The sequence below is a fragment of the Rousettus aegyptiacus genome, unplaced genomic scaffold, assembly GCF_014176215.1.
Source record: "Rousettus aegyptiacus isolate mRouAeg1 unplaced genomic scaffold, mRouAeg1.p scaffold_m13_p_1, whole genome shotgun sequence".
In the NCBI taxonomy this organism is placed as follows: domain Eukaryota; kingdom Metazoa; phylum Chordata; class Mammalia; order Chiroptera; family Pteropodidae; genus Rousettus; species Rousettus aegyptiacus.
In genome coordinates, this window is record NW_023416284.1 from 76,463,705 (window position 1) to 76,490,255 (window position 26,551).

The 26,551-nt window shown below is 39.5% G+C and overlaps 1 protein-coding gene across 1 annotated transcript in view; it reads left to right on the plus strand.

Moving 5' to 3' along the window:
• LOC107515471 (androgen dependent TFPI regulating protein) overlaps positions 1-26,551 on the plus strand; it is a 66,478-nt gene that overhangs the window by 29,202 nt on the left and 10,725 nt on the right. The window contains exon 4 of the mRNA XM_016154328.2: positions 18,383-18,498. Coding sequence (XP_016009814.2) covers positions 18,383-18,498 — 116 coding nt within the window. The remainder of the gene's footprint in view (positions 1-18,382; positions 18,499-26,551) is intronic.

Here is a 26,551-nt window from a genome sequence, read left to right on the forward strand (position 1 = left end):
GCATACTTTTACTGACATATTTTAAAATGTTTTGCTAATCTAATAATGTTAGAGTTAGTAGCATTAGACTATCATTATCATCACAGAACTTGTAAGCCTGGAAAAAAAGATGCTTAAAAATTTTCATTGAATGGTATGTGGCAACTGAAATATTGAGTTGCATGTCCAATGGAACTGACAACCTTGGTGGCTTTTTTTGAGGTGGTGACTTTTAGAGCATTGAGCAGATAATCCAAGACATCTCCAGATACAGGTCATCAGGAAGTTAATCATTTGGAGAATCATATTCCATCTTCACAAATTTTTTTTTCACATCTGTTAAGTTTCTTTTGGGGCTAACAAGTTTAAAGGGATATATAATTAAGAAGAAAATTGGTTTGGGGTAGATGGAAGTGAAATTTCTTAGCTCTTTTTCTAAGTTGCAAAAATGATTATGTCAGGTGTTTTCTAGAAGTCAACTTTTGATTTCATGAAAAAAAATGACTTCAATATCAGAAAACCTTGATTCTAGCCCCGTTTCTGTCATTATCTTGTTGTGTAAGTTTGGAAAAGTTAACAGACCACTTTGGGTATTTGGATCCTTAAAATGGGTGTGTTTACTGTTCTTAATTCTCAGCAATGTTATTAGGAGCAAATAAAATGTGTGCGCCATAAAGTGCTAACAGTGATATATAACAACCTGTGCCTAATGTTGTCATCTTGAAATCAATATCACCCCTCCTCCATTCTCCTCTGTGCAGCAGGGGATAAGCCTGGAAACACACACACAGCTTCTAAAGTTCCTTTCTGCATAAGGTTTCAGGTGAGAGTCAGCCAATGAGAGGCATTTTTATAAGATGTGGAAGAACAGAGTTATTGAGAATAGCTGTGTGGGAAGATTGCAAACACAGGGTTAGCATCGGCTGCTGGACAAACACCTAGGAATCACACACTTTATTACAAGCAGCTGAGATCACAAGAGGCGGTTCCCAGAGACTTTCAAGATTTGCCACAGCTTCTTGGCCAACTCTGTCGAATCACCCCCTTCCAGCAGAAGTTTCCTGACTTTTACCACCCTACCCTTTCCAACAACTGCTTAAGCTTTAAAACCTTCCTCCTTGCAATGCCACAAAGACCTCTGTGTTCCTAATGGGATCCTGACTGATACATGACCATAAAATCGCTGTTTTTTTTCTGAATTATGCCCGCAACACTTAACATGAGTAGGAATTTCTCTATCCAAAAGAAATAAGGTTCTAAGTGGAACAATAGCCTGAAACAAGCAAATATTATGAGACAACTAAAATGTTAAAGAAAATATTTCTAAAAATAGTTTTAAATATTTGACTTACTGACAAGAAAGTAATGGAAATTCCCAAAAACTATAAGAAAACAGAAGAGGATCTGACAAAGAGAGTGACATACAGGCAATATTTGAAGAGAGATTCACTGATTATTTTTGAAAATTTATGGAAAAATTAATCCTCAGATTCAAGAAGTTCCAAAAAAAAAATTCTACACAGGATGAAGGGCAGACACCTAGGCACTCAAATGACCCTGCAGACATTTAGACAAAAAGAAGACCCAAGAAGTAGCCAGACTAATAAAATAGATTTCCAAAATAAGGAACCACTGTTAGACTGAGAGCCGATTTCTTAATAGCAACAAGGAAGCCAGAAGATGGTGGAATAACAGCTTTAAAGTATTGAAGAAAAAAACTGCCAACCTATATACTCACTTAAAGTATCTTCTGAAACAGAGGCAAAATAAAGACGTTTTCAGTCACACTAAAACAGAGCTTATCTACAGACCCTCAGTAATGAGAAATGCTGAAGGATATACTTCAAAGAGAAGATTTCAAAAGGGAGGGCCAAGATACCAAATGCAATGGAAACAATTTGTTCAACTTACAGCAACTTAAAAAAAAAGAATGAATTAAAATATTGCAGAAAAATAAGTTGGGAGAGAGATGTCTGAAATTAAGACATACTAAAGCCTCCTTGGATTTGTGGTAGGGAGAGGCTAGAGATAATGAACATGATATAATGTCTAAAATGGCCACACAAGAATGGAGTGTATGACTTTTGCATTAGTAGAAGAGGAAACAAACTGATAAGAATTTGAATCCATGGTCAGAGCCGTTCTAAAGTGTAGAGAAAGATATGGGAACAAGATCTGTATTATGGTAGATGCGAATCCATGAAACAAGAAGATGTTTATGGTGGAAAGGACTTATGTGCAGGATTAAGTTACCTCTCCTTAGAAGCATTTCTACTGTTTTCGAAGGCCCAAATCTTAAAGTTATGCAATAACCCCTAATTGGGCTATTCTAATTACTAATGTAGTCAGATGGGGAGAGATGGTAATATGATAAGATCAGAAAACATTTGAGAGGGAAATGCAAATCTCTAAAGTATTCATTTTAAAGCGGTAGGTATAAACAAAGAAAGAGGACTAATGATTAAGTAACCCATTTTGTTCATCTCTTTATTAGGGACAACAACCCTATTCCTTCAGGTTTATTACACAGACTGCTATTTAATAACACTAGATCATGATTATAGATGAATTTGGTGGAGTGTTCTCTTTTCTAATCCTGGCAGCTGTCCCTGGTGGCGAGGCCCTTGAGTTTTCTTGCAATTAAAAAAAGGCTCTTGATCATAAAGTGTTCTCTGGAGGTGATCAAATTGCCTGTCTTTCGTGATAGGCAATGTGACAACTTAGCACAAGTTTGTATTTCTTTATATTCTGGTGCATACTGTTTTTTCATTTGTATATAAAGTTTTAGGGTTGGCTTTTAATGTCCCCAAGATTGCTTGATTTACATTCTGGTTAATGTCAACATGACAGTTGTGCACACAGACCTACAGAAAAACCTGAGCCTACCCTCAAGGGGAGGAGTGAAATGCAAGTCCTAATTGTAAACTGGGACTCCCCCATTGAGAGATTCAACCAGAAACCAGACTCTCAGCTCTCCCCCAAGCTCCCTAATGCCCCAAGACAGAAACTTTGTTAACAAAGGTGCTTCTTTTATTTTCAATCTTCAACCTCCCCAAGTTCCCAGTCCTTATTCTAGTAAACTAGATTGTACCACCTTGTTCGTTTTGCTTAAGGCCTCACTTGAAGCAGCATGGCAGCCTGCCGCTAGATCATTCTTCTGGGGCCTATTGTTTGGCATGCAGTCTTTCCAACAGCCCACTCTGTGAGAGGAAAGTAAAGACACACTATCTCCACGTTGCCAAATCCAGGGCTCCTTCCCCCTGACCTATCTTACTTAGCTCTCAGCAGCATTCAGCACAGTAGATCTCACCCTCCTTGAAACTCTGCTTTTTTGTCTTTATTGATAGCACATTAACTAGTTTTCCTACTACCTCAGTCTCTGCTTATATCCTCTACCCGCTCTTTAAATGGTGATGTTTTTCTGGGCTTATCCTGGGCCACCTTCTTTGCCAGTACTCTTTTTCCTAGTAGCTCACATCCATCCTCATGGATTTAATTCTATCCATGAGTCTCCAGCTCAGATCTTTTTTGAGTTCCAAATTTGCACATCTGCCTACTTGACATTGCTGTTATGGGCCCATCTTTGAGTCAACTTGTCCAGAAGTGGACATGTTATACTCACTGCCAAACCTGTCCTGGGCTCTTCCTTCTCAGGAAATGGAGCCACCATCCTCTCAATTGCTCAAGATAGAAACGAAATTGACCTTACCACCCCACTTCCATCCCACTACTCTTATATCCAATCTATTAGCCAACCTTGTCCATTCTACCTCCAAAATGTATAGAAATCTGTTTACTTTCTAGCTCCACTGCCAACACCCTGGTATCCACCTTAACTTCTCCCACACAACACCTCCAAACTGGTCCTCCTGCTTTCATTCTCAACCTTCTCCATATACCAACGAAATACATTCGACCCATGAACAACATGGTTTGAACTGTGCAAGGCCACTTATATGTGGATTTTTTTCAATACCTGTACTGTTTTTGATCCATGGTTGGGAGTATGCAGATGTGGAGGGCAGACTATGCACTGCTTTTATGCAGGGAACTTGGGTATCCACAAATTTTAGTATCTGTGGGGGTCCTGGAACCAATTCCCCATGGATACCAAGGGACAACTAAGTTATTGGGGAGTCAATAGTTACATGTAAACTTTTGATTTCCAGGATGGGGGTGTCAACATCCCTAACTCCTGGTATTGCTCAAGGGTCAACTGTAAATAGGAAAATAGCATCCCCCTTACTAATACTCTGCCATATTAAAAAATTGCTAGGTTAAAAAATTACCTCCTCAGACTGGACTTTCCTGACTGCTGTACTTAATGTCCTCCCACTTTTCTTCTGCTGCACAGATGCCTGTTTTTTTTTTCTTCATAGCACATGTCATAACTGGTATATATATCTATATATATGTATATATAGATATATATACATATATATAGATATATATATATATATATATACTTTTTCAACTATTTATAGAAAATCTTGCTGATTAAACTATAAAGTCTACAAGGGCAGGAACCATGTTTGTTTGGCATTTAATCCCCAGAACTCTGCACAGCACCTAACATAGGGTGGGCACTTAATGAAGATTACTACTTTATGAGTGAAGACTTTATCTCTTACCCTGGTAGTTTCTCTGTGCCCTTGACTGACCCTAAACTTCCTCATTAGGGGCAGAGTAGGGTTTGCTGGGGCCAGGGAACATTAAAGGCAGAGAGAAAGCCATTAGCAGCCCTGCCTTGGGAATCCATGGCTGACGTATAAATTGATATTTTGAGGTGTTCTTTTGCACAGAAAGTTATAAGTGAGAAAATGTCAGAGAGATTATTGGAGCCTTGAAACATCTATGGGGCTTTTCGTTGTTATATTGAAGACATATGATATATTAGAGACTGATTTATGTTGAAAGAGATGCATAGAGTCATAGTAAATGCATATATTTTGTTGAAGGAGAGATGATGTTTGCTCTGATTTGGACTATGACTCAAAGATAGATGCTCTTTGGCAGAACTGTTTCCAGGCTTATGCCATTTTTTCCTCTGTTACCACAATTTTTAGATGTTAATTAGGTAGCTGGGAACTCATGTAGCCAAAGAGAATTCTAAAAATCCACTGGATCAAGGAAGAAAGGTGGCAGAGGCTGAAATGAAGGGATGAAATGACAAATGAAAGGAAGGTGGTCAATGGAAAAAAAGGAGAATTAGTTGAAAAAAGAGCCACTTTCTATCTTCATGAAGTGGGTGGAAGGCCAATTTCTCCCACCCTCTTTCATTGCTGGACTACCATGGGCCCTGAGAGAGATACTTAATAATATCCCATCCAGGGCTCTTATTGATAGGCTAAGAGGCTGGTGTTGGGGTGCATTAGTGTGTGTATGTGAAAAGTGAATATACGAGTGTGGAACTCCACCAATAGAAACAAAACACATTCTTCGGAGGCTGCCATGGAACCTAATATTTTAACGGTTAAATAGTAACCAAGAGTCTTCTTATTTCAAGGGCAGAATTAAAAAGCCTCATAAAGGCAGGGAGGGAATTTCATCATTTCACTTCCCTTAATAGGAACATATTTTACCAGCGAAAATTCAGATTTGAAAGCTAAAACAAAACAAAACAAAAACCTTTGTGCTTTCCGCACCCCCTACCCCACAACTTAGTTTGGAAACCAAAAAGTACATGGTCATTTCAGATAGGTATCCTGAAGAGCTCTCCTGGTACAAATTGGTTGGAAATAGAAGCTTGTGTGTTTTTGGTGTCTCTCTGTGAACACATCTACGACCTTATAAAAGCCGCATTTTACTATTCTGTGGTGAAAAGAAATTTTTTGACCTTTCAAGAAATTCTGTTTTGTTTTTCATAAGAAGACCATGATAAGGAAGTGAGCCAAATTTCTTGGCAATGTGAAGACTGTTTCAATGCCACAGGCTTGCATTCCCAGAAGTGTAGAAGGCTCTGAGCAAGCTGACTTGTCATCACCTTGCCCTGCATGTAGGGTCCTAGAGTTTACACTTACAAACTTGTCCAAGTGTCCACTCACCCTCAGGTTTTGTGGAACGAATGGTGATGGCAGCCAAGGAAAAAACTCCATGGTAACCTTCTCTCAGTGACCAGAGGTTCCAATGTCCAAGTCTAAGAATACTATGAACAAGAAGTTGAAATCCAGAGATGCAGAGGACTGGACAAGGAACATAAGTGTCACCCTGGAAGGAAGAATAAGCATTTGGGACACAAGGAGCAAGCTCCTGCATGCTTACCACAGTGTTTCTCTCTTTAAGACTTGGGGTGGAAGGTTGGTATCTTAATATGTCTTAATACTTTCTCTTGAAATTTGGCACATTTTACCTCATCTTTCTCGAAATATTCTCTTTCTTTCTTTATCTTACATCCAGACTTTCTGATTACTTCCTGTCAATTACTTTTGTAAGATGCTCTTTTTTTGCCCATCACTTAAATCCAGGGATTCTCACCTGGGATTGATTTTGCCATCTGGGAGACATTTAGCAATATCTGGAGACGGTTTTGATTGTCACAAATGAAAGCATGTAGGTACTTTTGGCATCTAGTAAGTAAGAAGCCACGGACATTGTTAAGCATCTACTATGCACAGGCAGCTCTCCATAAAGAATTCGCTATTCTACATTATCAATAATGTAGAGGTTGAGAAACTCTGGCTTAACTATTGCTGTTCCACAGTGTTTATTGCTAGGTCCTTTACTCTTAACTCATACACTCTCTTTACGTCATCTCATCTAAAAAAGTCATATTTATACTAGGTGGGCTCCCAAATCTTTATCTCTAGCTAAATTTCTCTTCTGGGCACCAAACTCACATCTATCATCTTACTTGGCATCTTTAGTTTGATATCCAACAGACAACTCTTTTGTTTTGTTTTGTTTTTTGCTTATCAGCAAGAAAAAAGTTCACAACTGAAAAATAGTCTGTAATATATAGTTAGCTGTTTTTAATAAAAAGGAATTAAAATTGACTTATCTTGAAAGAACAAAACACAACTTAGTGACATTCTATGAGGTAATAAGACAGTATGAGATACAACAAAAGCTGCTGAAGAGAAACTCTTGAGTCTATTAGGTCAGAAAGATTTTTACCTAATGAGTGAAAGAGAAGTAGGTCTTTGCATTAAACAAGGACTTGTTCTCTTCATTGCGAACTCCAAGCGCTCAACCCAGTGCTACCTGCTGTTGTCTATCACTTTCAGAGCCTCCACAACATAATGCTTTAAAACTAGCATATTTCTAGTGACACTGTAGGGCTACAACACATATATGTTGAAATTCATTATTTTTTGAGTTCCAAGACCATACATTGTATACCTTTTGATTGCGCAGAGTGTTGAAACAGAACTGCTTCTCATGAGATATTTGATGGATATCGAATGAGGGTATTTTCTAAGCAATCTTCTCTTTTTCTTTTACCTCTAGGCCCCACTCTTAGCCACCACATCCTCTGCTGGCAAAACCCCCACAGTGAGCTCATGTGCCCCTCATACAGACTAATATACAAACTAACATATAGACTAACTCTAAATCAACTAATTAATTGCATTTTGGAAAATAACCAATGAGCAACTGTTATAAGTGTCATTTTAGCCAAAAAGTAGGTGAGTCTCTTTAAGAATACCCTGATGGGTCAGCAAGGGAAACTGGAGGCAGGAAGGAGAAAGTGTGGAAATTGGTCCATCATGAGATCAGTCATGTGAAGAGTTTGGAACTTTGCCCCAGAGCCTGTGCTTACAGGACACTTTCCTAAAATACTGTTATCTCCCAGGGAAACCAGCTGCCTACACATTCTGAGTCCTTCAACATTGTGATAAGATATCTGAGAGGAAAAGATGGGGCCTTGAGAAACAGCGGCTTAAAGCAAGAGTAGATCTCCATGCTTCCAAAACTTTCTCTTTCTTGAAAAGAACAGTCTCCTTCCTCCAATTTGGAGTAGCTTTCTAGAGAGCTGCCCATCTGTCTATGTCTTAAAAACAAGTCTCTATGTGTGCTCTGCGGAGCCAGGTGCAGAAGCATGGAAGAAAAGTGAATTACGGACCGATATGGGGCGGGGCAGGGAGGGTGGTGTATGAGTATATCAAACAAAACCAAGGGAATTTCCATGTGGCCCAATTTCAGAATGGAGGGCCACAAGCCAGTAGGTCCCAAGATGAACAAAGAACTGCCTCTGCTGGGTACATATCTTCCAACTTCCTACAGCATTGCCGATTCCTGGATGGTGATATCCTTTTATTGAGTTTACAGTTCAGTTGCCATGATGTGGGCACCGAGGAGTGGTTCTTAGAGACATATTTCCTCACAGGTTTCCCTGTGACCCACAACACCCATTTTCAGGGTTGGAGTGCCATCTATAGCCATGACAAAAAGTAAAGGTGGCCAGCCTAAAGTTGGATTGATCCCTTGGCCTTGCTACCATAGATACAGCCTGCTATGTGGTTACCCATGTCATTTGACTCTACCCTGCAGCTGTGGTCTTCTCACACCAAGACACTGGACTGTCTTCCCAGGGTATGCAAAGGAACTCTTTTTCCTCTTCTGTCTCACTTTACTGTTTAATTGATTCGCTCATTCATGCCACAGATATTAAGTGGCCAGAGTAGATTAAGCATCATGCTAGGTACTGGAAATAAAATGGTGACGACTCTAAGCTTCAAATTGTTTTCATCTCTGGGGAAGATCTGGCCAGTTTTAGGTGAATGCAATAAAGTGATGCTCTGAAGGGGACAAGCACAGGGTGGTTCAGTCATGTCAATGAGGCATGCCTACCCTGCTGGATTCTGTCCTGGAAGCAATGATATCTATGCTGAGCTCTGTAAGATGAGAAGGCAATGTGAGCTGAGAGAGGGAAGGGATAAGTGTGCGATGTATCAGTGGTGAGAGAGGGAACTATGGATAGAGTACAGAGTAATTAGGAGGTAAGGAAAGGATAAAGGCTGTAAGTGGGGGAAGCAGGGCATAAAAGTAAGACAGGACAGGTAACTAGATCATGAGGATCTTTGTACGCCATCTTAAAGGTTCAATTCTACTTTGCAACACAGAGGTTCAAATAAAGAAAATCAGTCAAAAACGTTTATGAATCAAAGGGTGGAGGAGAGTCCTAAAGAAGGAGATGAGAGCTTTGACTTCAAATTATTTATAATTTAATTGAGAATAGAGGGGAAAAAATACATGAAATTGGCAGTGTAAAAAATAAAACAATATAATTAAGCACTGAGTCTAGTGCAACACAAAAGAGCTGTGGGAAGGACAGGAGAGTGAGCATTTCATGCAAATAAAGGATGTGATATGGGTTGGACAAGGGCCCAAGAGGTAGTAGAAAGGGCTGGGCACTCAGCTCCAAGAAGCAGGATGGTTTCCTTGGTGAGGCTCCTTATTTGTAATAAAAGGGTGTCAAAATTTCCACTGACTCTCTGAATTCCTCCAAGCATTTAGATCTCTGTATCATCAACAGTGTATAATACCTACATTCCAGGCTTTAAACAGAGAATAAAATACTGGCTGTTGTCTGACTCACAATAGGAACAAAAACAAACAAACATTTCTAGGGGAAATGGTATTTCTGGAGTTCATCTACTGCCTTGATCATCAGAAGGCTACGTAAGTATACAAGATTATCTCCTTACTGGCAAAATTCCCTTCGATAGATTGAGTTTTATTATTTTGCCTTTTTGTCTTCAGATTTTATGAGATTTTATCAGTTTACGGAAACTAGATCTGTATTTTTGCTATGGGGACACAGTGGAGAGCACTGCCTACTATGACTTAGTGTCCCCTGAATAAAATGCAATGGTGGAAGTTTCTTTGAGGCTTAATTTCTAGTAGAAAAAACTTAGTTTCCCTTAAGAAAAAAGAACTGTGTACATTCCATCTCTCTCTTTTTGCTTCGGCTGTCTGGAAAGGTATTGCTAAATTTGAATCTCAATAATAGTGGATCAGCAAACCTCTGGTTGGTGTACTTGTGTTTCAGTGTTCTTCTGGGTCCTGATGTTCTTTCATATCTTCTCATGTTAAAGTGTGTGCTTTTAATTGTAAGGCATCTCAAAGGTGGGGCTGGTTGGGAGAGAAGATTTGAAAAAAATAAGAAAAGAAAATAATTCTAAGGAAGGAAATGGCATAAAACACAAGGATAATGGGAAGACTGGTTTGAGCTGAAAGGAGTGAGCCCATTGAGATACTGTGGACAATGAGAGAGGGATGAGATTCGAGAAGGAACACAAGCAGTAGATCAAGGCAACAGAGAGCCACAAAAGGTTTTTGATCAGGAGTGGCAACATGAAACTTGTTTTAGGAAGGTTGGTCTAATTGCAATGTTGAATATGTACTATAATAAGGAACATTTGGGTGGTGATGTTGGAAAAGATTAAAGAATAGGCAGTTATGAGAAACATTTGAGGGGGAAAGTGAATCACCTTTGGATATGAGAAATAAAGGAACAAGTCTTTTATTTCAGCAGGTGTCTTAGGGTGTTATGGTTGCCAAAGAAAGTTAAATTAGGGAAAGGGATTTGGGTGCTTTGGAAAGGGGAGGAGAGCAGGAAGAGGCAGATACACTCCTGATCGTAGAGTCCAAAGATTCGGAATCTTTCTTTTGTTTTACTCTTAACTGGATAGAATCTAAGTAGCCACTTTTTCACTAGGCGAGACACTGTCAAAGCCAACTAATTTCCTAGTAGCAGAAGACTGCTCTGAGATGTTGGCCAAACTACATATTAACCCAAAGAACAATAGTGTAGTAAAAAAAATTACTTAGAAACCCTCCTTAGAAGATTTGGAAAGTTATCATTTAACCACCTGTTCAATTCACATATGAGTTCATAAAATACTAGCATGCTTTTCTTCCTTAGCCCAATGGAGCAGTAATTTCTCTTTCCAAGTCAGTAGAGAGTATTCACATTTCTTCCAACATTTTAGTATAAAAAATTTCAAATATAAAGCACAGTTGAAAGAATTTTACAGCAAACCACCTGTATTACCCACCACTTAGATTCTACTATTAATAGTTTACCATATTTGCTTTAACACACACACACACACACACACACACACACACACACACGCATCCACTCATCTTATTTTGATGAATTTCTGAGTAAACTGCAAACATTACCACTCCTCTGAAGTAAATAAAACTATTTGTTTTTAACTTCTGCTTTCTGATTTTTTAGCAGGCTGGGCCGTGTCAGCTCACCTATGTAGACTATGGATATTAAATAGAAGCTTGTGGCTCTCTCTGTAGGTGGCTTATCTTCCCAGTCCCTCCTCCCCAGGCATTAGAACATTGACTCCTTAATTATAGTGGTGCCTAGCCTATGCACTAGAGTTCCTAGAAAGTGGAAAAGCGAATTTTTACAAATCCAATAATCTTTTAAACTCTAGTATTTGAGACTGAAAAGACCCCTGCAGGTAGTATAGGTAGAGGGTAAAGAAAAGAAAATAGTTGTACCCTAGAGATAGAAGCAACTTAGCTTATGTCTACATTTCTGAATTACTGTATGTCAGATTGACTTAAAGCAAATTTTCACCATAAGCAACATAAGAGCTATAGAGAATATAGATGATTAGAGACAGAAACTGCAGTGAGGGGAGTTGGTAAAGAGTGAGGTAAAAGATTTTAGCTGGCAAACGTATAGTATTATTAAAACCAGAGATTGCCTTATAAGGATTTACAAAACTATTACTGCATATAATTTTCAAGCTTAAGAAACATAATCAAGCAGTGTAATAACAAGCCTGAGTAAAATGGCATTCTATTAAGGTTTGTTTTTGTCTCCATTTTCATGTCTGTTGTATTTACATTTAAGGTTTAATTGATATTTTGACCATGTATTTGGCCCTAAGGAGATTTTGTGAAGCCTTTCATTTCTTAAATAAATTAAAAAGTGACATTTAATATATAGTAAGCAAAAACATTCTCCTTAATGTGCCCAGAAATGAAATCTTGTCAGTGCAATAAATTTTGATTTAAAACTATCTATCCATTAGCACCATAAACGAACCAAAGACATTATCTTAGAGACTTAGGGGAAAGGACATCAGTTTTGGAAGAGCCAAAGTAAGGAATTAATTCTCAGATCCAAGTGTTGTCTGAACAGAGGAAAGGAGGAGAAGATTGAGGCAAACATGAAGAGGGCAATATCATATCAGTTCATTAGAAACATCATGTGAAGAAGAAAGTCTCCCAATGACCAGTCTAAGAAAGTAGAAGCTGGCTTGTTTATTCTAGTCAACTCAACTTAACAAAAGAGCTAGTATATCAAAGAAATGAAATAGAGGAAAGAAGCAGAGATCATATTGTAAAACGTCACTATCTGATTTTCAAAATGTGTAGGCTCCTTGAATTCCTTTCCATGGAGAATATTAAGTGCTCCTGGCCCCCCAGAGAATCTCAGAGATAAAAGTGTGACCATGATAACTGTATGGATTCAGTCATTGGAGCCTGCATGACAAAGATGAATTGTCAACTCCATGGGTTATCTCAGTGATTAAGGCTGGCCTTTTTTGCAGGAGTCAGGTAAAAGTATCCCATTTTAAGTTTAGTTTCATACATAGAGAAGTTGTTTATAGGAGCTACTTATCTACTGGTATGAGGTGAGTAAAAGTTAAGTGCCTGTTATTTTCCACGTTGCCACTCATGTAGCCCTGTAAGAATTCTCAATGCGCTGGTAAATTTTAGTACTTATTTACAAGGATATTTTGCAACCATCTAAAACATAATTATTATACTAATACGTAAATCAATATTTCATGCTTGTAGTTCTATCTCCAAAATATTCAGATGGAAATAGACATTATACCAAGGACAGAAAGAAAAGACGTAACTTAGTAGAAAAAGATGAAAAAAGAACAACGCTGTCCTTTTATCCAATACTTTCAGAATGAGATATTTAAAGAAAAAGCTACCAAAATGATGGCTTAATTGACAAGGGAAGATAGCTTCATTCCATTCACTCTGTTTATACATACTATTGTCTCAGCCCATGGTGTTTTGTTTACTTTGGGAGGAAATATTTTACCCCCTCTGAGATAATTAATTTTTGTCAGCTTCACTGTTTATAAGGGAAACTGAGAAACTGCTAATTGAAATACAGAATGAGTCACTGTTTTCAGCAATTTTTGGCAGCATTCTAATTTGTGTCAATCCCAGACTAATTATTAGATTTTTTGGAAGCAGAAGGCATATTTGATTTTTCTCTTACTGATTTTTTCTTTCTATTTTTTTTAAATATATGCTGTTGGACAAAGGTTATATAATTTATATCAACATGAAGTGAAATACCAGCACATTTGAAATACCAGGAGGTTTATTGCGTCATGCTTGGCTCTTCACAGTAGCTAAATATTTAGAAAGCTCACAGAATGTGGTCTTCCTCCTTTCTTCATTCCTACCCCCAGCCCTGACCAAAATTGTGGTTCTTTTAAAGATCTCCTAGCTGATATTAAGCCATAGCATATACGGTCCTTCACTAATGACATCAGTGAAGTAAAACTTCTTAGAGTCATCAGGGAGAATTCATTTGGAAATCCAATTGAATGTCACTTGCAAAGGGCAGGTTCCTGGAAGAGGTGACCAGTCATGCATTTCTGAGTTATTTGTAAAGGCATTAATCGCTGTGAACTCATTTGCTCCTAATGTAAACATACTACATTATTCCACAGGAATTCTATTCCAAATGATTATTAATGTAGAGAGCGGAAGCGGCTGACCGTGGGCAGGGTTAATGAAATCTGTCAGTGGCTAGTATAATGGGGCTGTTAATGGTTGCTAATAGAAGTTGGATCTTCCTGGCTGTGGCAGGATGAAGGCAGGTAGAGAGGCAGGTGGCTTCGCTGGACAGACAGCCCCATCTCTCACATCTTGAGGTGGTCCTTGGGTGAAAAGAGAACTGATGTCAAACACAGAGCATTGCCAGGGCTCTGAAGTGGCCATAACTGGGACCACAGGCACTAGCAATGGGCTGAGGAGGGAGTCATGGGGTGGCTATGGTGACCGCTCTGCTACCACACTCTAGCTGCTTGCATGCCACAGCCTCTTGTAGGCTACAGGTCAGTGTGGATCTGAGTACCTGGTATTGTGGACATCCCAGAACTTTGCCTCACTCCGTCCTTACTGGGTAAGCAATGAGATGAAGGATGACAATCACAATAAGAATGACAATTACAGCTAATGCTCACTAGAAGTTTCTGGAGCCAAGGACTAAGCCCTTTACATGCACTATCTCAATCCTCAGAGCCGCACCCCTAAGATGTGTATGCTATTTATTATCGCCTTTCATAAATGAGAAAGCTAAAGTTCAGACAGATTCAGAAACTAGTCCGAAGTCAAATTGGAAAGTGTGTACCCTTGAACACCACGTTCCTTTATTGGAGGGAGAGACAGGAGCTGTAGCCTAAGGAAGGTGCAAGGTATGACAGTGGGCCTGGGACTCTTTCCATTTGCATATCTTATCAGTCAGTTATATTCAGAAACAACCATGGACAAAGTGTGTAAAAGCTATGGTTTGTCCAAAATGCTGTTTAGGCTTTGCTACTAAAATATGAGTACTCAGCGCCTTTTAGAGGCCCACTTGCTCTGCGGCACCAACAGCAGCCTTTACAGGGGGCCTCCCGGGAGGCCCTCTCTGTCCAGTAATACCCTATACTTGACTTGTTCCTTCTCATCCCACTCCTGCCCCCTCAAAACTTGTCACATTTCCTGTCATTTGAGGGTCTTGATAATCCGACTGTACCTTAGCTAGCTCAGGTAGACCTGGAGGAAGCTACTGCCTCCTGAAGATGCCTCTGAACACAAGAATGACATGACTGATGGCAAAGACCACCCAAAGCCAGTGAACAGGGTTCCAGCAGCATGGGAGCATGGTGACATGGGCACTGTGACTTTCCGAGGCCTCAGTGACTACAGTAACCGCGGTGCTGACATAGCTGCCTTGGGGCTCAAAAATGGAAATGGGATTAGTTTGCAGGTAAAGGCAATGGATGCAAGAGGGATAAAAGAGGAATGATAGCTATAAATGGAAAAAATTTAAAATTACTAACACAATTAGATGCTCCCAATAAGCATAGAATATGGCAGAAGGACTTAATAAATGTGTTTAATAAATGAAAGGACATTGCACATAGACCCAAATCATCTACCTTTCCCAGATCAGTTCCCATAATCAAGGAGGAAGCAGGCTTCAGTAGGCTTTCTACCTGAACATACCACTATTCCTAAAGGCTAATTTCCTTAATTATATCATTTTTTAAATGCAGTGACAAAGGTTTGAAAGATGTGAGAAGAAGACAGATGGTTGTAAAGGAGAGAGTGAAGCAGAGAAAGAGTGGGAAGGGCATGAAGGGTTTCAAAGGGAGATTCTCAAACACCCCCAGTACCTACCAGCCATCAACAAGATAGTTACATGGCACCAAGTACAATGGGGAATGCAGAGATGGGCTAAGATATGTTCTCTACACCCCAGGTCTTAAAAATACATATCATAAGTGCAAGACTATGGCACAGGACATAAATGCAGTGAAATTGAGTGAGAGAAATTAGCAAGAAGAAAATTCATAAACAGCATCATGGAAGATTACTTTGGCTGTGAAGAACATAGATGATGTGAATACAGGAAACGAAGACCAATTTCACAGAGAGTCAAGGCATGAACAGAAGCGTAAAGGTGGGAACAAGCATGCTGGGTGCAAAGGAGAATAAAGGAAACAGTTTTGTCCCAGTGGAGAAGAGAGTGTGTGTGTATGTGTACACACATGAGCATGTGTGCATGCACATACACATGTGTGCACAGGTATATATTATATGTGTTAGGAGAGGAGGACAGTGGGAAATGAGCAGAACCAAAGAGGGTGACAGTGCATTACAAGGTATCTTGGCAGCCAAACAAAGGAGTTTGGATCAGTACGATAAGCAAGAAAGTCACTATGGGTCCTTGGACATCTAAGGAGCATAATATAAGTCAAGTTTTGGAAAGTTTCATATGGTACTTGTGGAAGAAGATAGATTGGAGAGGGAAGAGAGGATTAGAAACATTGTAATGCAGAGAAAGCCTTCGACAAGATACAGCATCCATTTATGATCAAAACACTTAACAAAATCTGTATAAAAGGAAAGTACCTTAACATAACAAAGGCCATGTATGACAAACCCTCAGCCAACATTATACTTAATGGTGAAAAACTAAAAACCTTCCCTCTAAGATCAGGAACAAGGCAAGGCTGTCCCCTATCACTACTCTTATTCAATATAACATTGGAGGTCCTAGCGAGTGCAATCAGACAAGAGAAAGATATAAAAGGCATCCAAATGGGAAACAAAGAAGTCAAACTGTCACTATTTGTGGATGACATGATTCTCTATATAGAAAACCCTAAAGACTCCACAAGAACACTACTAGAAACAATAAGCAAATACAGTAAAGTCTCTGGATACAAAGTCGACGTTCAAAAATCCATAGCATTCTTATACTCTAATAATGAAGTGTCAGAAAAAAAAGTGGAGAAAATAATTTCTTTTGAAATTGCAACAAAAAGAATAAAATACCTAGAAATAAAGTGAACGAAACATGTGAAGGACCTACATAATGAAAACTATAAGATATTTTGTGTTCTCGGACTGGAAGAACCAATATAGTTAAAATGACCATGTAACTTAAAAGCATTATACAGATTTAATGGAATCTCCATCAAAATCCTATCAGTATTTTTTAGTGAAATAGAACAAAAAATCATCAGATTTGTATGGAAGCACAAAAGACCTTGAATTGCCAGATCAATCCTGAAAAAAAAAGAACGAGGCTGGAGACATCACTCTGCCGACTTGAAATTATCCTCCAAAGTGACAGTAATAAAAATGACTTGGTATTGGCAGCAAAACAGACATGTAGATCAGTGGAACAGAATTGCGGGTCCAGAAGTAAACCCATATTTATATGGGCAAATAATTTTCAACAAAAAAGCTAAAAACATACACTGGAGAAAGGATAACTTTTTCAATAAACATTCTGGGAAAACTGGAAAGCTACCTGCAAAAGAATGAAACTAGACTGTTGTCTATCAGCACACACCAAAATTAACTCAAAATGGATTAAGGACCTGAATATAAGACTTGAAGCAATAAAATGCATAGAGGAAAACATAGAAACAAAACTCAAGGACCTTGGACTTAAATAGGATTTTATGAATTTTACATCAAAGGCAAGGGAAGTAAAAGCTAAAATAAGTGAATGAAACTACATCAAACTAAAAAGCTTCTGTTCAGCAAAAGAAATCGTCAACAAGGTAAAGAGATAACCATCTCAATGGGAAAATATATTTGCAAGCAATGCCTCTGATAAGGGCCTAATATCCAAAATATACAAAGAACTTATACGACTTAATAACAACAAAAATCCAAATGATCCAATCAAAAAATGGGCAGAGTCCCTGAACAGACACTTCTCCCTAGAGGACATACAAATGGCCAACAAATATATGAAAAGATGCTCAAATCGCTAACTATTAGGGAAATGCAAATCAAAACCACAATGAGATATCATCTCACCCCTGTTAGAATAACTACAATCAACAGGACAAGTAATAGCAAATGTTGGAGAGGATGCAGAGAAAAAGGAACCCTCACACACTGTTGGTGGGACTGCAAATTGGTACAGCCACTATGGAAAATAGTATGGAGGTTCCTCAAAAAACTAAGATTTGAAACTACCATATGATGCAGCAATCCCTCTACTGGGTATTGACCCCAAAGACTTGAAAACTCATATCCGAAAAGATATTTGCACTCCGATGCTCTTAGCTGCATTATTCACAGTGGCCTGGACATGGAAGCAACCAGTGTCCTATGATAGATGATTGGCTAAAGAAGCTGTGGTACCTATATACAATGGAATATTCCTCAGCCATAAGAAGAGATGAAATACTGTCATTTACAACAACATGGATGGACCTCAAGATAATCATGCTAAGCGAAGTAAGTGAGACAGAAAAAGTTGAAAATCACATGATATCATGTGTATGTGGGTATAAACATACATATAAGGACAGACAGACTCAGGAACATGAACAATGAACTAGTGGTTAGCAGAGGGTAGGGGGTAGGGGTAGAGGGTAGGTAGATGGGGTAAAGGAGGTTGAATATGTGGTGACAGAAAGAAATCTAACTATGGGAGGTGAACACACAGTACGTGTGTGTGTGTGTGTGTGTGTGTGTGTGTGTGTGTGTGTATGCCCTACTGTTAAAGTGTATAGTTAAAACTTATTGGATTTCATTAACCAACGTCACCATAAAAATAAATAAATAGATAAATAAATAAATTGAAGAAATAAAAAAAAAAACACTGTAAGCAGCAAAGTCACCTCAACATTATGATTTGTCATCATTTCTCCTACAGCACACATCCATATTGCCCTTCTCACTAATTGAAGTCATCTTCAGACCATACTGCTATCCACAGAAGAAGAAAGGACTCAGCATTTTGACTATTGTTTTTCTTGCTTACATTAGCAGGTAAGAACTTCAGAGAGAAAATCAACTTAAAAGTTGTCATTTGAGACTCTAAGGGGATATTCCAGAAGTCCACTGCTCGATAAGAGTGGACTTTATCTTGAGTTAATGGAGGTTAACCATTTTTAAATTTTTAAGTAGAAGTATTCTTATTGTTTGCTTTTGCTGCTCATGGAAACATCACATGCACAAGAATACACAGTTGTGCACAAATGCATATACACACACACATACAGAACAAGTTACAAAGTCCTCACTCTCATGAAGAATTAATCATTGCAAAACTACATGTGTTACATTTTCCTCAAGAAAATGTTCCATTTGCAATTAAATATTTGAATGGCTGAATGATCCGAGGCATCTAAAAATATTCCATCCAAAAAGGCGATTGACAGGTTCAGAACGCTAAGTTTGGTCCATTCCTGTTGCCTAACATTATGGGTTTATTTGCATCAACATCTGGCACTAAAGCTCCTAGAGGGCATTTGGGCATTGCTCAGGGGCCTGAAGAACAGCCTAGATAGAGGCACGCAAAATCATTTTAGAAACTGGCCTAGATTTCATCATTCAACCACCTGGGGACACTAATGCTCAGAAATACAGCCCAGTGATCTGTAATCAAGCAAAAGTGCTTAGCCTTCCACCTAGTAACTGGAAAATCCCTTTCCATTCTATAGTCTTTTCATCCACTCCATGCTTTTGCTCTACAGAAAGGGGCATGCCAAGCATAATGCCTGCAGATTAGAAGCTAATCATTATGTTCCTTCTCTAGTTTAGACTCACGTAAACTGTTCGTGTATGACAATCTGAGTAATCCCCCCAGTCCCTGTCTGGGAGAAAGTTTAGTTCTTTATGTTGCTGTGTCAGAGACAGAAGCTAGAAAGAGAACACATTCCAAAGGGCCCAGGCTCACAGAGCCTGCTTCATGGGCTTCATGAAGCCTTTGTCTTAGAGCAAGTAACCTTTGTGCCAGAACTTGGATGATGGTTCCTTCCTGGCCTTTGTTTCCTTTCTGTAATGTCTACTCCTCCCACCCACCCTCTGTGCCTCTCTTTCCCTGAGTGCCCAAAGTCTTCCTTACTTTTCCTGTCTTGAAGAAAGTACTTGTTCAGTGAATTTTCCCCAAGACTCCAGTGATCTACACTGTTCTCCAGCCTAGGGTTTTTGCATTTTAATGAAGGTCATTTTTGAAAATAAGGTTTCCTTGGGGGCCACCTGGTAGTTGATGTCTGAAACATTGTGTTGAGAAGGATTCTGAGGTCCTACCAGAAAAACATTGTGTTATCATTTAGCGACATCTGCCAATAGTATGAGAATGGAGAGTGGTAGGATATGTGCTATGTATTTGCCAAATAAATAAATCCATAAAGACAGAATATCTGGGAACTGGGATAGGGTAAGAGTATATATATACATATCTCCATAAAGATGTTTCCTTCTGTTGTATGTGCTCAGGAGAAGCAGGGTGGTAAATGGCTGATTATGCACATGAATTTCTATACTTTTTGGTAGGAGGTGGACAAGTTATTCTTGTCAAGTATAACTTTTGGAGTTCACATATAAGATAGTACTTTGATCCATTAACCTTTTCTACCTAAGGGCTTGGAAGTCAATCATCAATCCTCAAATCTGATCCTTGTTCTTTTCCTTCTCAGAAACTAAGAAGGTACAAGAGCACATAGGGCCACTGGTATTTGAGGGCAAATTACAGTGGCTATAAAGATGAGCAGCAGTGGTCAAGAAGCCTTGGGCTTGTCAGTACTTGGATAGGTGTTCTGACAATGCAGGGAACTGGGTCATTGGGAAAAAGAGGTGCAACAAGATGGGGGTCAGGTGTGAGTATATCACGTGTCCATTCCATTATTCACCAGTGCCAGGCACTGCGCTAGGATACCGAGGATACAGCAATGTACGAGATGCCATGCTGCCTTTTGGGACTGTCTGAGAGAGAGAAAAGTGCGTACGCATTGGGAAGACAGGACAATGAGACTTCAATAGGGGTAAGCACAGGGGGCTGTGGGATGATGAGGACTTGATCCTTAAGGAAAGTAATGTCTAAGCTGAGACCCAAAGGATGAGTAAGAATAAGTCAAAAGAGACATGGAAAAACCTTCAGGCAGAGGGAATGGCATCTGCGAAAGGATGGAGGAACTGAGGGTGTGGCTGAGTTGGAGGACAGGGAAAAGCTAGATCACAAATTGACATCGACAAGTTTTGACTTTTAAACCGAGGAATTTTCTGTGGAAAAATTTTAGGCACGGGAGTGAAATGAAGTGGCTTATGCAAGAAAGATGATAAAAAAGCTGATTTTGGCTGAAATGTGGAAATTAGACAGGGAGACCAGTTGGTGGCATTTGTGGTAACTCAGGATACTTGATGTTAGCCAACTGATGACAATATCAATCAAGCTGCAAATAGAATTAGAAAAGGTGAGTGGTAGAAGGAGACTCAGAGATCATCTAACATTGGTGACCTGCAGCCTCAGTGGGTTAAATCATATGTCCAAGGTCATAAGGCCAGGGAAAATCAAAGCTGAGACTTAAATACAAATCTGTTTCCAGATCCAGTTCTCTTTCCACTGTATTCATGTGGTTAGGTGTTTGTTCAGCCCCAAGTATGTGCAAAACATACTCTGGTAAGTGCTGGAGCAGTTGAGTGTGCAAAAAAGAATAGCATTGTTTCTACAGTCTAAGAGCTTTCATGATGTCATTTCCAGTGCTGTTCTTGGTTTGGATATTAGAGTGATGTAATGGAGCAAGTGGAAGCAAAGGATAGAGACCTATCACAGGAGAAATGCCACTGGACTGACCCCAGTGGGAAACTGAAGTGCTGTGGGATTTGGACCTCCTTATCATTAACGAAGTAGTAAATCAGTATTTGGTCCATCAGGCCCCATTATACATAGAATAAATCAAATATACCTGTGGGCATTTTATGCTGCACCACTGACTGCATCCCTACCTCTGCATCTCTACTCCCTGGTTAGGGAAGCTCAGATTCTTTGCTGCCTGCTCTCTCTGCCCTTATGCTGTGCTCTGGGGCCCATTGGCCCTCGTGGCCACAGATAGCCATCAACAAGCTCCAAAAACTGTGGATATCCATGGAGACGTTTTAGGGAAGTGGCTGTGGGTCAGCTGTTAGGCGTGCCTATTTTGTTGGTCAAATAGGGAAACAGTATAGCAGGAATAAGGTCAAGAATATGGGCCCAGGCCAGACAGAGCATGAGAAACAAACACGAGTCAGAAAAAACGGCAATAACTCTGAGCTGGGGAAACATTTCACTGCTGAAATCACATCACAATGATCTAAAAATAATTACCAAGACCGTGGGGACTGCCTCATATGTGGCACTTACTTTTTGTTATTTTTTCAGATTGCAAAATTGAAGGGCTGGCCCCTAAGTGGAAAAATAAACCTTTGCAAAGTAGTAATAACTGCAAATCTTTCATTTCCTTTGGAAAGCATTAGTCACCTACAAATATGGTAGCTCAGTCACTCCTCCCTTCTCTCTCACCCCAAAACACCTCACCTAGCTTTCTCTGAGGCAGTGGTGAGTAGCAGAAAAATAGAAATGTTCCTACTGCTGGTTCTCGTTCATTTTTTTAATGAACAAATATTTCCTCTAACACAGAGCTGGTCTTGCTGGGAAGTTACCTAAGGCCAACCCGCAGCCTGTAGGAGGTTTGTATTTAATAAGTTGAGATGAACCACTTATTATAAAGTATAAGAACACATCATGGGAAGTGATGAAATAGAACATATACAAAGAACTACAGGAACATGGAGGAAGAAAGTGGTTACGTCTTGCTGTGCAGTGTGAGGAAGGTATGCATTAGATCTGGGTCCTATGCGGGACCCAATCTGGGACTGGTTGGATTGGAGCTTCAAAAAATGGGAAAATGTGAACAACACAGCACTGTTCCAAGGCCAAGAGAGCACAGATCATGTTCAAACAATGGTCGGCAACTTGCCTTAGCTGGACCTCTGAATGCTCAGTGCACCTTCTATCTGGCTACAGGTGGTCCAGTCCTCCAAGACCTCCATCTCTAAAAAGTTCTAATAATCCAATTAGTGCTCACACATGCCCATGCTGTCCAGTCCTGAACGTTGCTCTCCCGCACAGACTGTAGAGCCATGATACCTAGTCTTCTGGGGTCAACATCTCCACTCAGATCTGCTTTAAAGTTAACATGCCACGCCCACTGCCAACAGTGCCAACACTACCATTGCCCATTATTCTCCTATGTTAGTAGAAATAGAACAATGCTCCTGGCCACTGAAATAACCCCAGCTGTCCTGGAATATATTACCACCTTGCTCTTGGTAGACCATAAATCTGCTGATAGTATAGGTATCTCTGCTAGTATGTAAGAAATAGTATGCTAAGTGCAAGAGGTGCATAGATATGCAGTTACAATCCCGCCTTGGGGGAGAGATTTACAAAGTCATTTCTCAGTAACAGTTCATATGAGGTGAGGGAAATGATTTCTTTCTTCTATATCATGCTCATTCAAGTGAAGTCCACAGAGCAGTCGCCTTGTTCCCCAGGTTTACCAAGCCTCTAAATTCATGCACCTATTTACATATACACACACATATAGATATTACACCCGCAGAAAACCTTAAAACCTACCAGAGGACTGGGCTGAGTTCCAGGACCAGCTACCTCTCCATATCAACAATATCCTTCTACTTCCACTAATGCATTGTGTAAATTCTCTCTCAGTGCCACTGTTACCCTTTCCTGAAATATGACCTTCCTCTGGGACCATCTGGATGCACCATAATTTTTAACCTTGAATCTTCATAGAGATCAGAATCCTAGCCCCACTTTCCACAGAAGGACTCCTTAGTCCTCATGTAAATTAATATATGAAAATAAATATAAAGATGACACACAACTCCCCTTATATCAATGGTTGGGGAGAAGGCCAGCCACCATGCACATTGAAGAGGGGTGGAAGTGGAGGGTTGGGGGAGGAAATGGCTGTCTACACTTCTTGTCCTTCCTGTCCAAACCTCAGCTCCTGCTGGCCCCAAATGCCTGTTACAGAAATGAGAACTAAGAACTGCCTGAAGAGGGCTATAGCTGTACAATTAGGAATGAGAGACATACCTGAGACACATTGTTGAAGTTGCAGAATAGGTTCTGTGAATTAACTGGCATGTAGCAGGCAAATGAAAAGAAAAAATCAAAGATAATTCTAAGAATTTTCAGCCATCAGACTGGGAAGATAGTGATTCCATTAATAGATGTAGAGAAGTTAGGAGAGAAATAGTTGGGATACAAATAAAAAATTCAGTTTAAAATCCTGTATCTAGATCCCATTCCAAAAGTTTCTGATTTAATTGGTTCAGGATATGTCCTGAGCATCAGCAGTTTTAAAGCCCTGAAAGCAATTTGAATCATTGAGAATCACTTGCCTAGAAGAACTTCCATTTGGAAAATCAAACCTGGCCTTCTCAGAAGAGGTGGAACTGTGGAGATCCAGGGAAGGAAACCTTCCTGGTAGGATAAGATTGCCAGAAAGAAAGGGAGAGGGAGAAGGGGATGCAGGGGGAAGGGGAGAGGAGAGAAGCAAGAAGTGAATGCTAGGGAAATGCCCTTGTCTAAAGGACAGGAAGGGGTAAGAGAGTGACAAAGTAGCAAAGAATGTTCAGAGGGTAGAAAACCAGAAATGTACAAAAACCTTATGATTCCTGAAGGGAAGAGAAAACTTCAAGCCAGTAAGAGATGTTCCAGAGTGGGGCAAGCAACAGTTTTAAATGTCATGAAGAGGTTGCCACTCAACTCTCATTATTGTCAACACTTTCAACATCTGGGTAAATTTCTTAGCTAACACTCTAGCTTCACAATTTTTTTCATTCTGTTTATCTATCATCTATCTATCTACCTACCTACCTACCTACCTACCTACCTACCTATTTTTGCTTCATCTAAAATTTATTTGAAAGAAAAGTAAATGATAGGAATTTATTTTTAACACAATAGTAGAAATTCATGACGATGTTAAAAAATCAAATTTAATTTTTTTAAGCTATTAAAGCTAGAGGTCATTTTCAATATGTCATTATTCATATTTGATTAGCATTTTGTATGGGAGGAATAGAAAGCCTGGGAAGTTATGTGAACTGAAGTGTGACAAAGAGGTGGGTTTTAAGAACAGCAACAGGGTAAAACCCCACACGAACCAGGTAACAAGTTCTAAGGGACATTTTCATTGTAGGAAGTCTTCTGTTAACTTGCTGAATTCATTTGCAAATGTAAATGTAGGCCGTGCTTGCCTTCTGGTATTAGATGCAACCATGATCCTCTCCCATGTTTATATGTGAAGTCAGTAGGAAACATAGGACAAGAGGATATTTTATTCTATTTATTCTTCTGGTCTAGAAAGATATGACATGAGTGTTAACGCTTTAAAAATTATTATGCTTGAAGCCCACAAAACTCAGAGCTATCTTCTAATCTCTAACCCACAGACTTTCACTATTTCCTCACTGCTAAGATACAGAAAATATGAATTACATGATAATCATTTGACACTACAAGATTTAGGATGAGTCTATAATATTAATTTTTGGCTACCAATTTGTACCTGCCTGCCCTGACTCACACAGATTCACATGGCAAGCAGCTCCATAAGGACATATTTCACTGATATCTCAACTGAGGGTTAGAATCCTTGGCCTATTCAAAGTACTAATAAAGTGAACATCAGATTAGCTGAAATTTGGAAGGCTGCTGGGTGCATCTCTCAGTTTTCAGAGGCTGAGGAGTTCTTGTGGAACCAGGCAAGTGAGAGCTATCTACAGCAGCTACAGTGAACAGCAGTTAAAGGGAATTATAGCTACTGGTAGAGCTACCCAAACAGCCATTCATTTAAAAATGATTCGGCTAGGCATAAAGAACGTGTGTTCCAGAAGGTAAAAATGTCAGAGATGTTCCAAGCAGACAACAGCATGGATGCAGAGCTTGATTCATCAAGAAACAGAAAGCGGTCCAATATGAATGGACTACAGATCTGAGGGTGGATGGGTGGGCAGGGCAAGTACAGGTAGGCTGAATGAAGGAGCTTGGATATCTTCTTAAAGCAATGGAATTCACTGGAAGAAGGGGAGTCCCATGAACAGATTTCTCCTTTAAAAAGATTATTGGATTACTGGTAGCCTGTGGGATAGAAAGTGAATTGAAGGGAGCAATAAAGCCCAATGAGTTGACAATTACAGAAACCCAGGTGAGATGAAGAGACCTGGACAGACAGCATGAAATGAGTGCACTGATGAAACATTTATGGATATGACTTTATGGATTCTTACCTGGGGACTAGTGAAAAGCTGAGACTGAGATAGAGGACAATGAAGAATTCAGTTGTGGACTGGCTAAATCAGTCCTTCCTTTCCCTCCCCTCTGTCCCTTCCTCTTTCCCTTCCTCCCTGCTTCTACTGTCCCTCTTTCTTCCATTCCTCCCTTCTTTCCCCTCCTCCTCCTCCTCCTTTTATTCTCTTCCTCCTTTTCTTTCCCCATTCTCTCTCTCCTTTTAACATAAATTCAGGCAAACCATAAAGAAGTGATACCAACTAAGTGTGACTATCTCTTCACTAAAGCCTCTCTGCTCACTGCCGTTCATTAAAAACCACAGTCTTGCCTGATACTCTATTTGTATTTTCATTACTTTTCTCAATGTTAGTTAACACACCTATAGCTTTCTTTGTACTTTCTCTATGAAAGAACAGACTTCATTAGCTTACCTCAGGAACTTTCCTTTTTGGAACCTTATGCTGAAGGAAACAAAAATGAAGTAAATAAACAGAAATGTTTCAGGCCTCTAGGGGAATGCCCTTATTTGTAGACTATCATATACATATACATGGGAACTAGGAAGCCCTAATTTCAAGTATATAAAAGAAACACAGTAAACTAATTAATGTAACCTGTTTAGCATGTATTCAGATCTCCTCATTGACCCCCAAACTCCTAGCCCTAGCTACCTGGGGACATTCACTTACTGTCCCTTATACCTTCTCTAGCTTTTCATAAGAAGCAGTCATGCAGGAG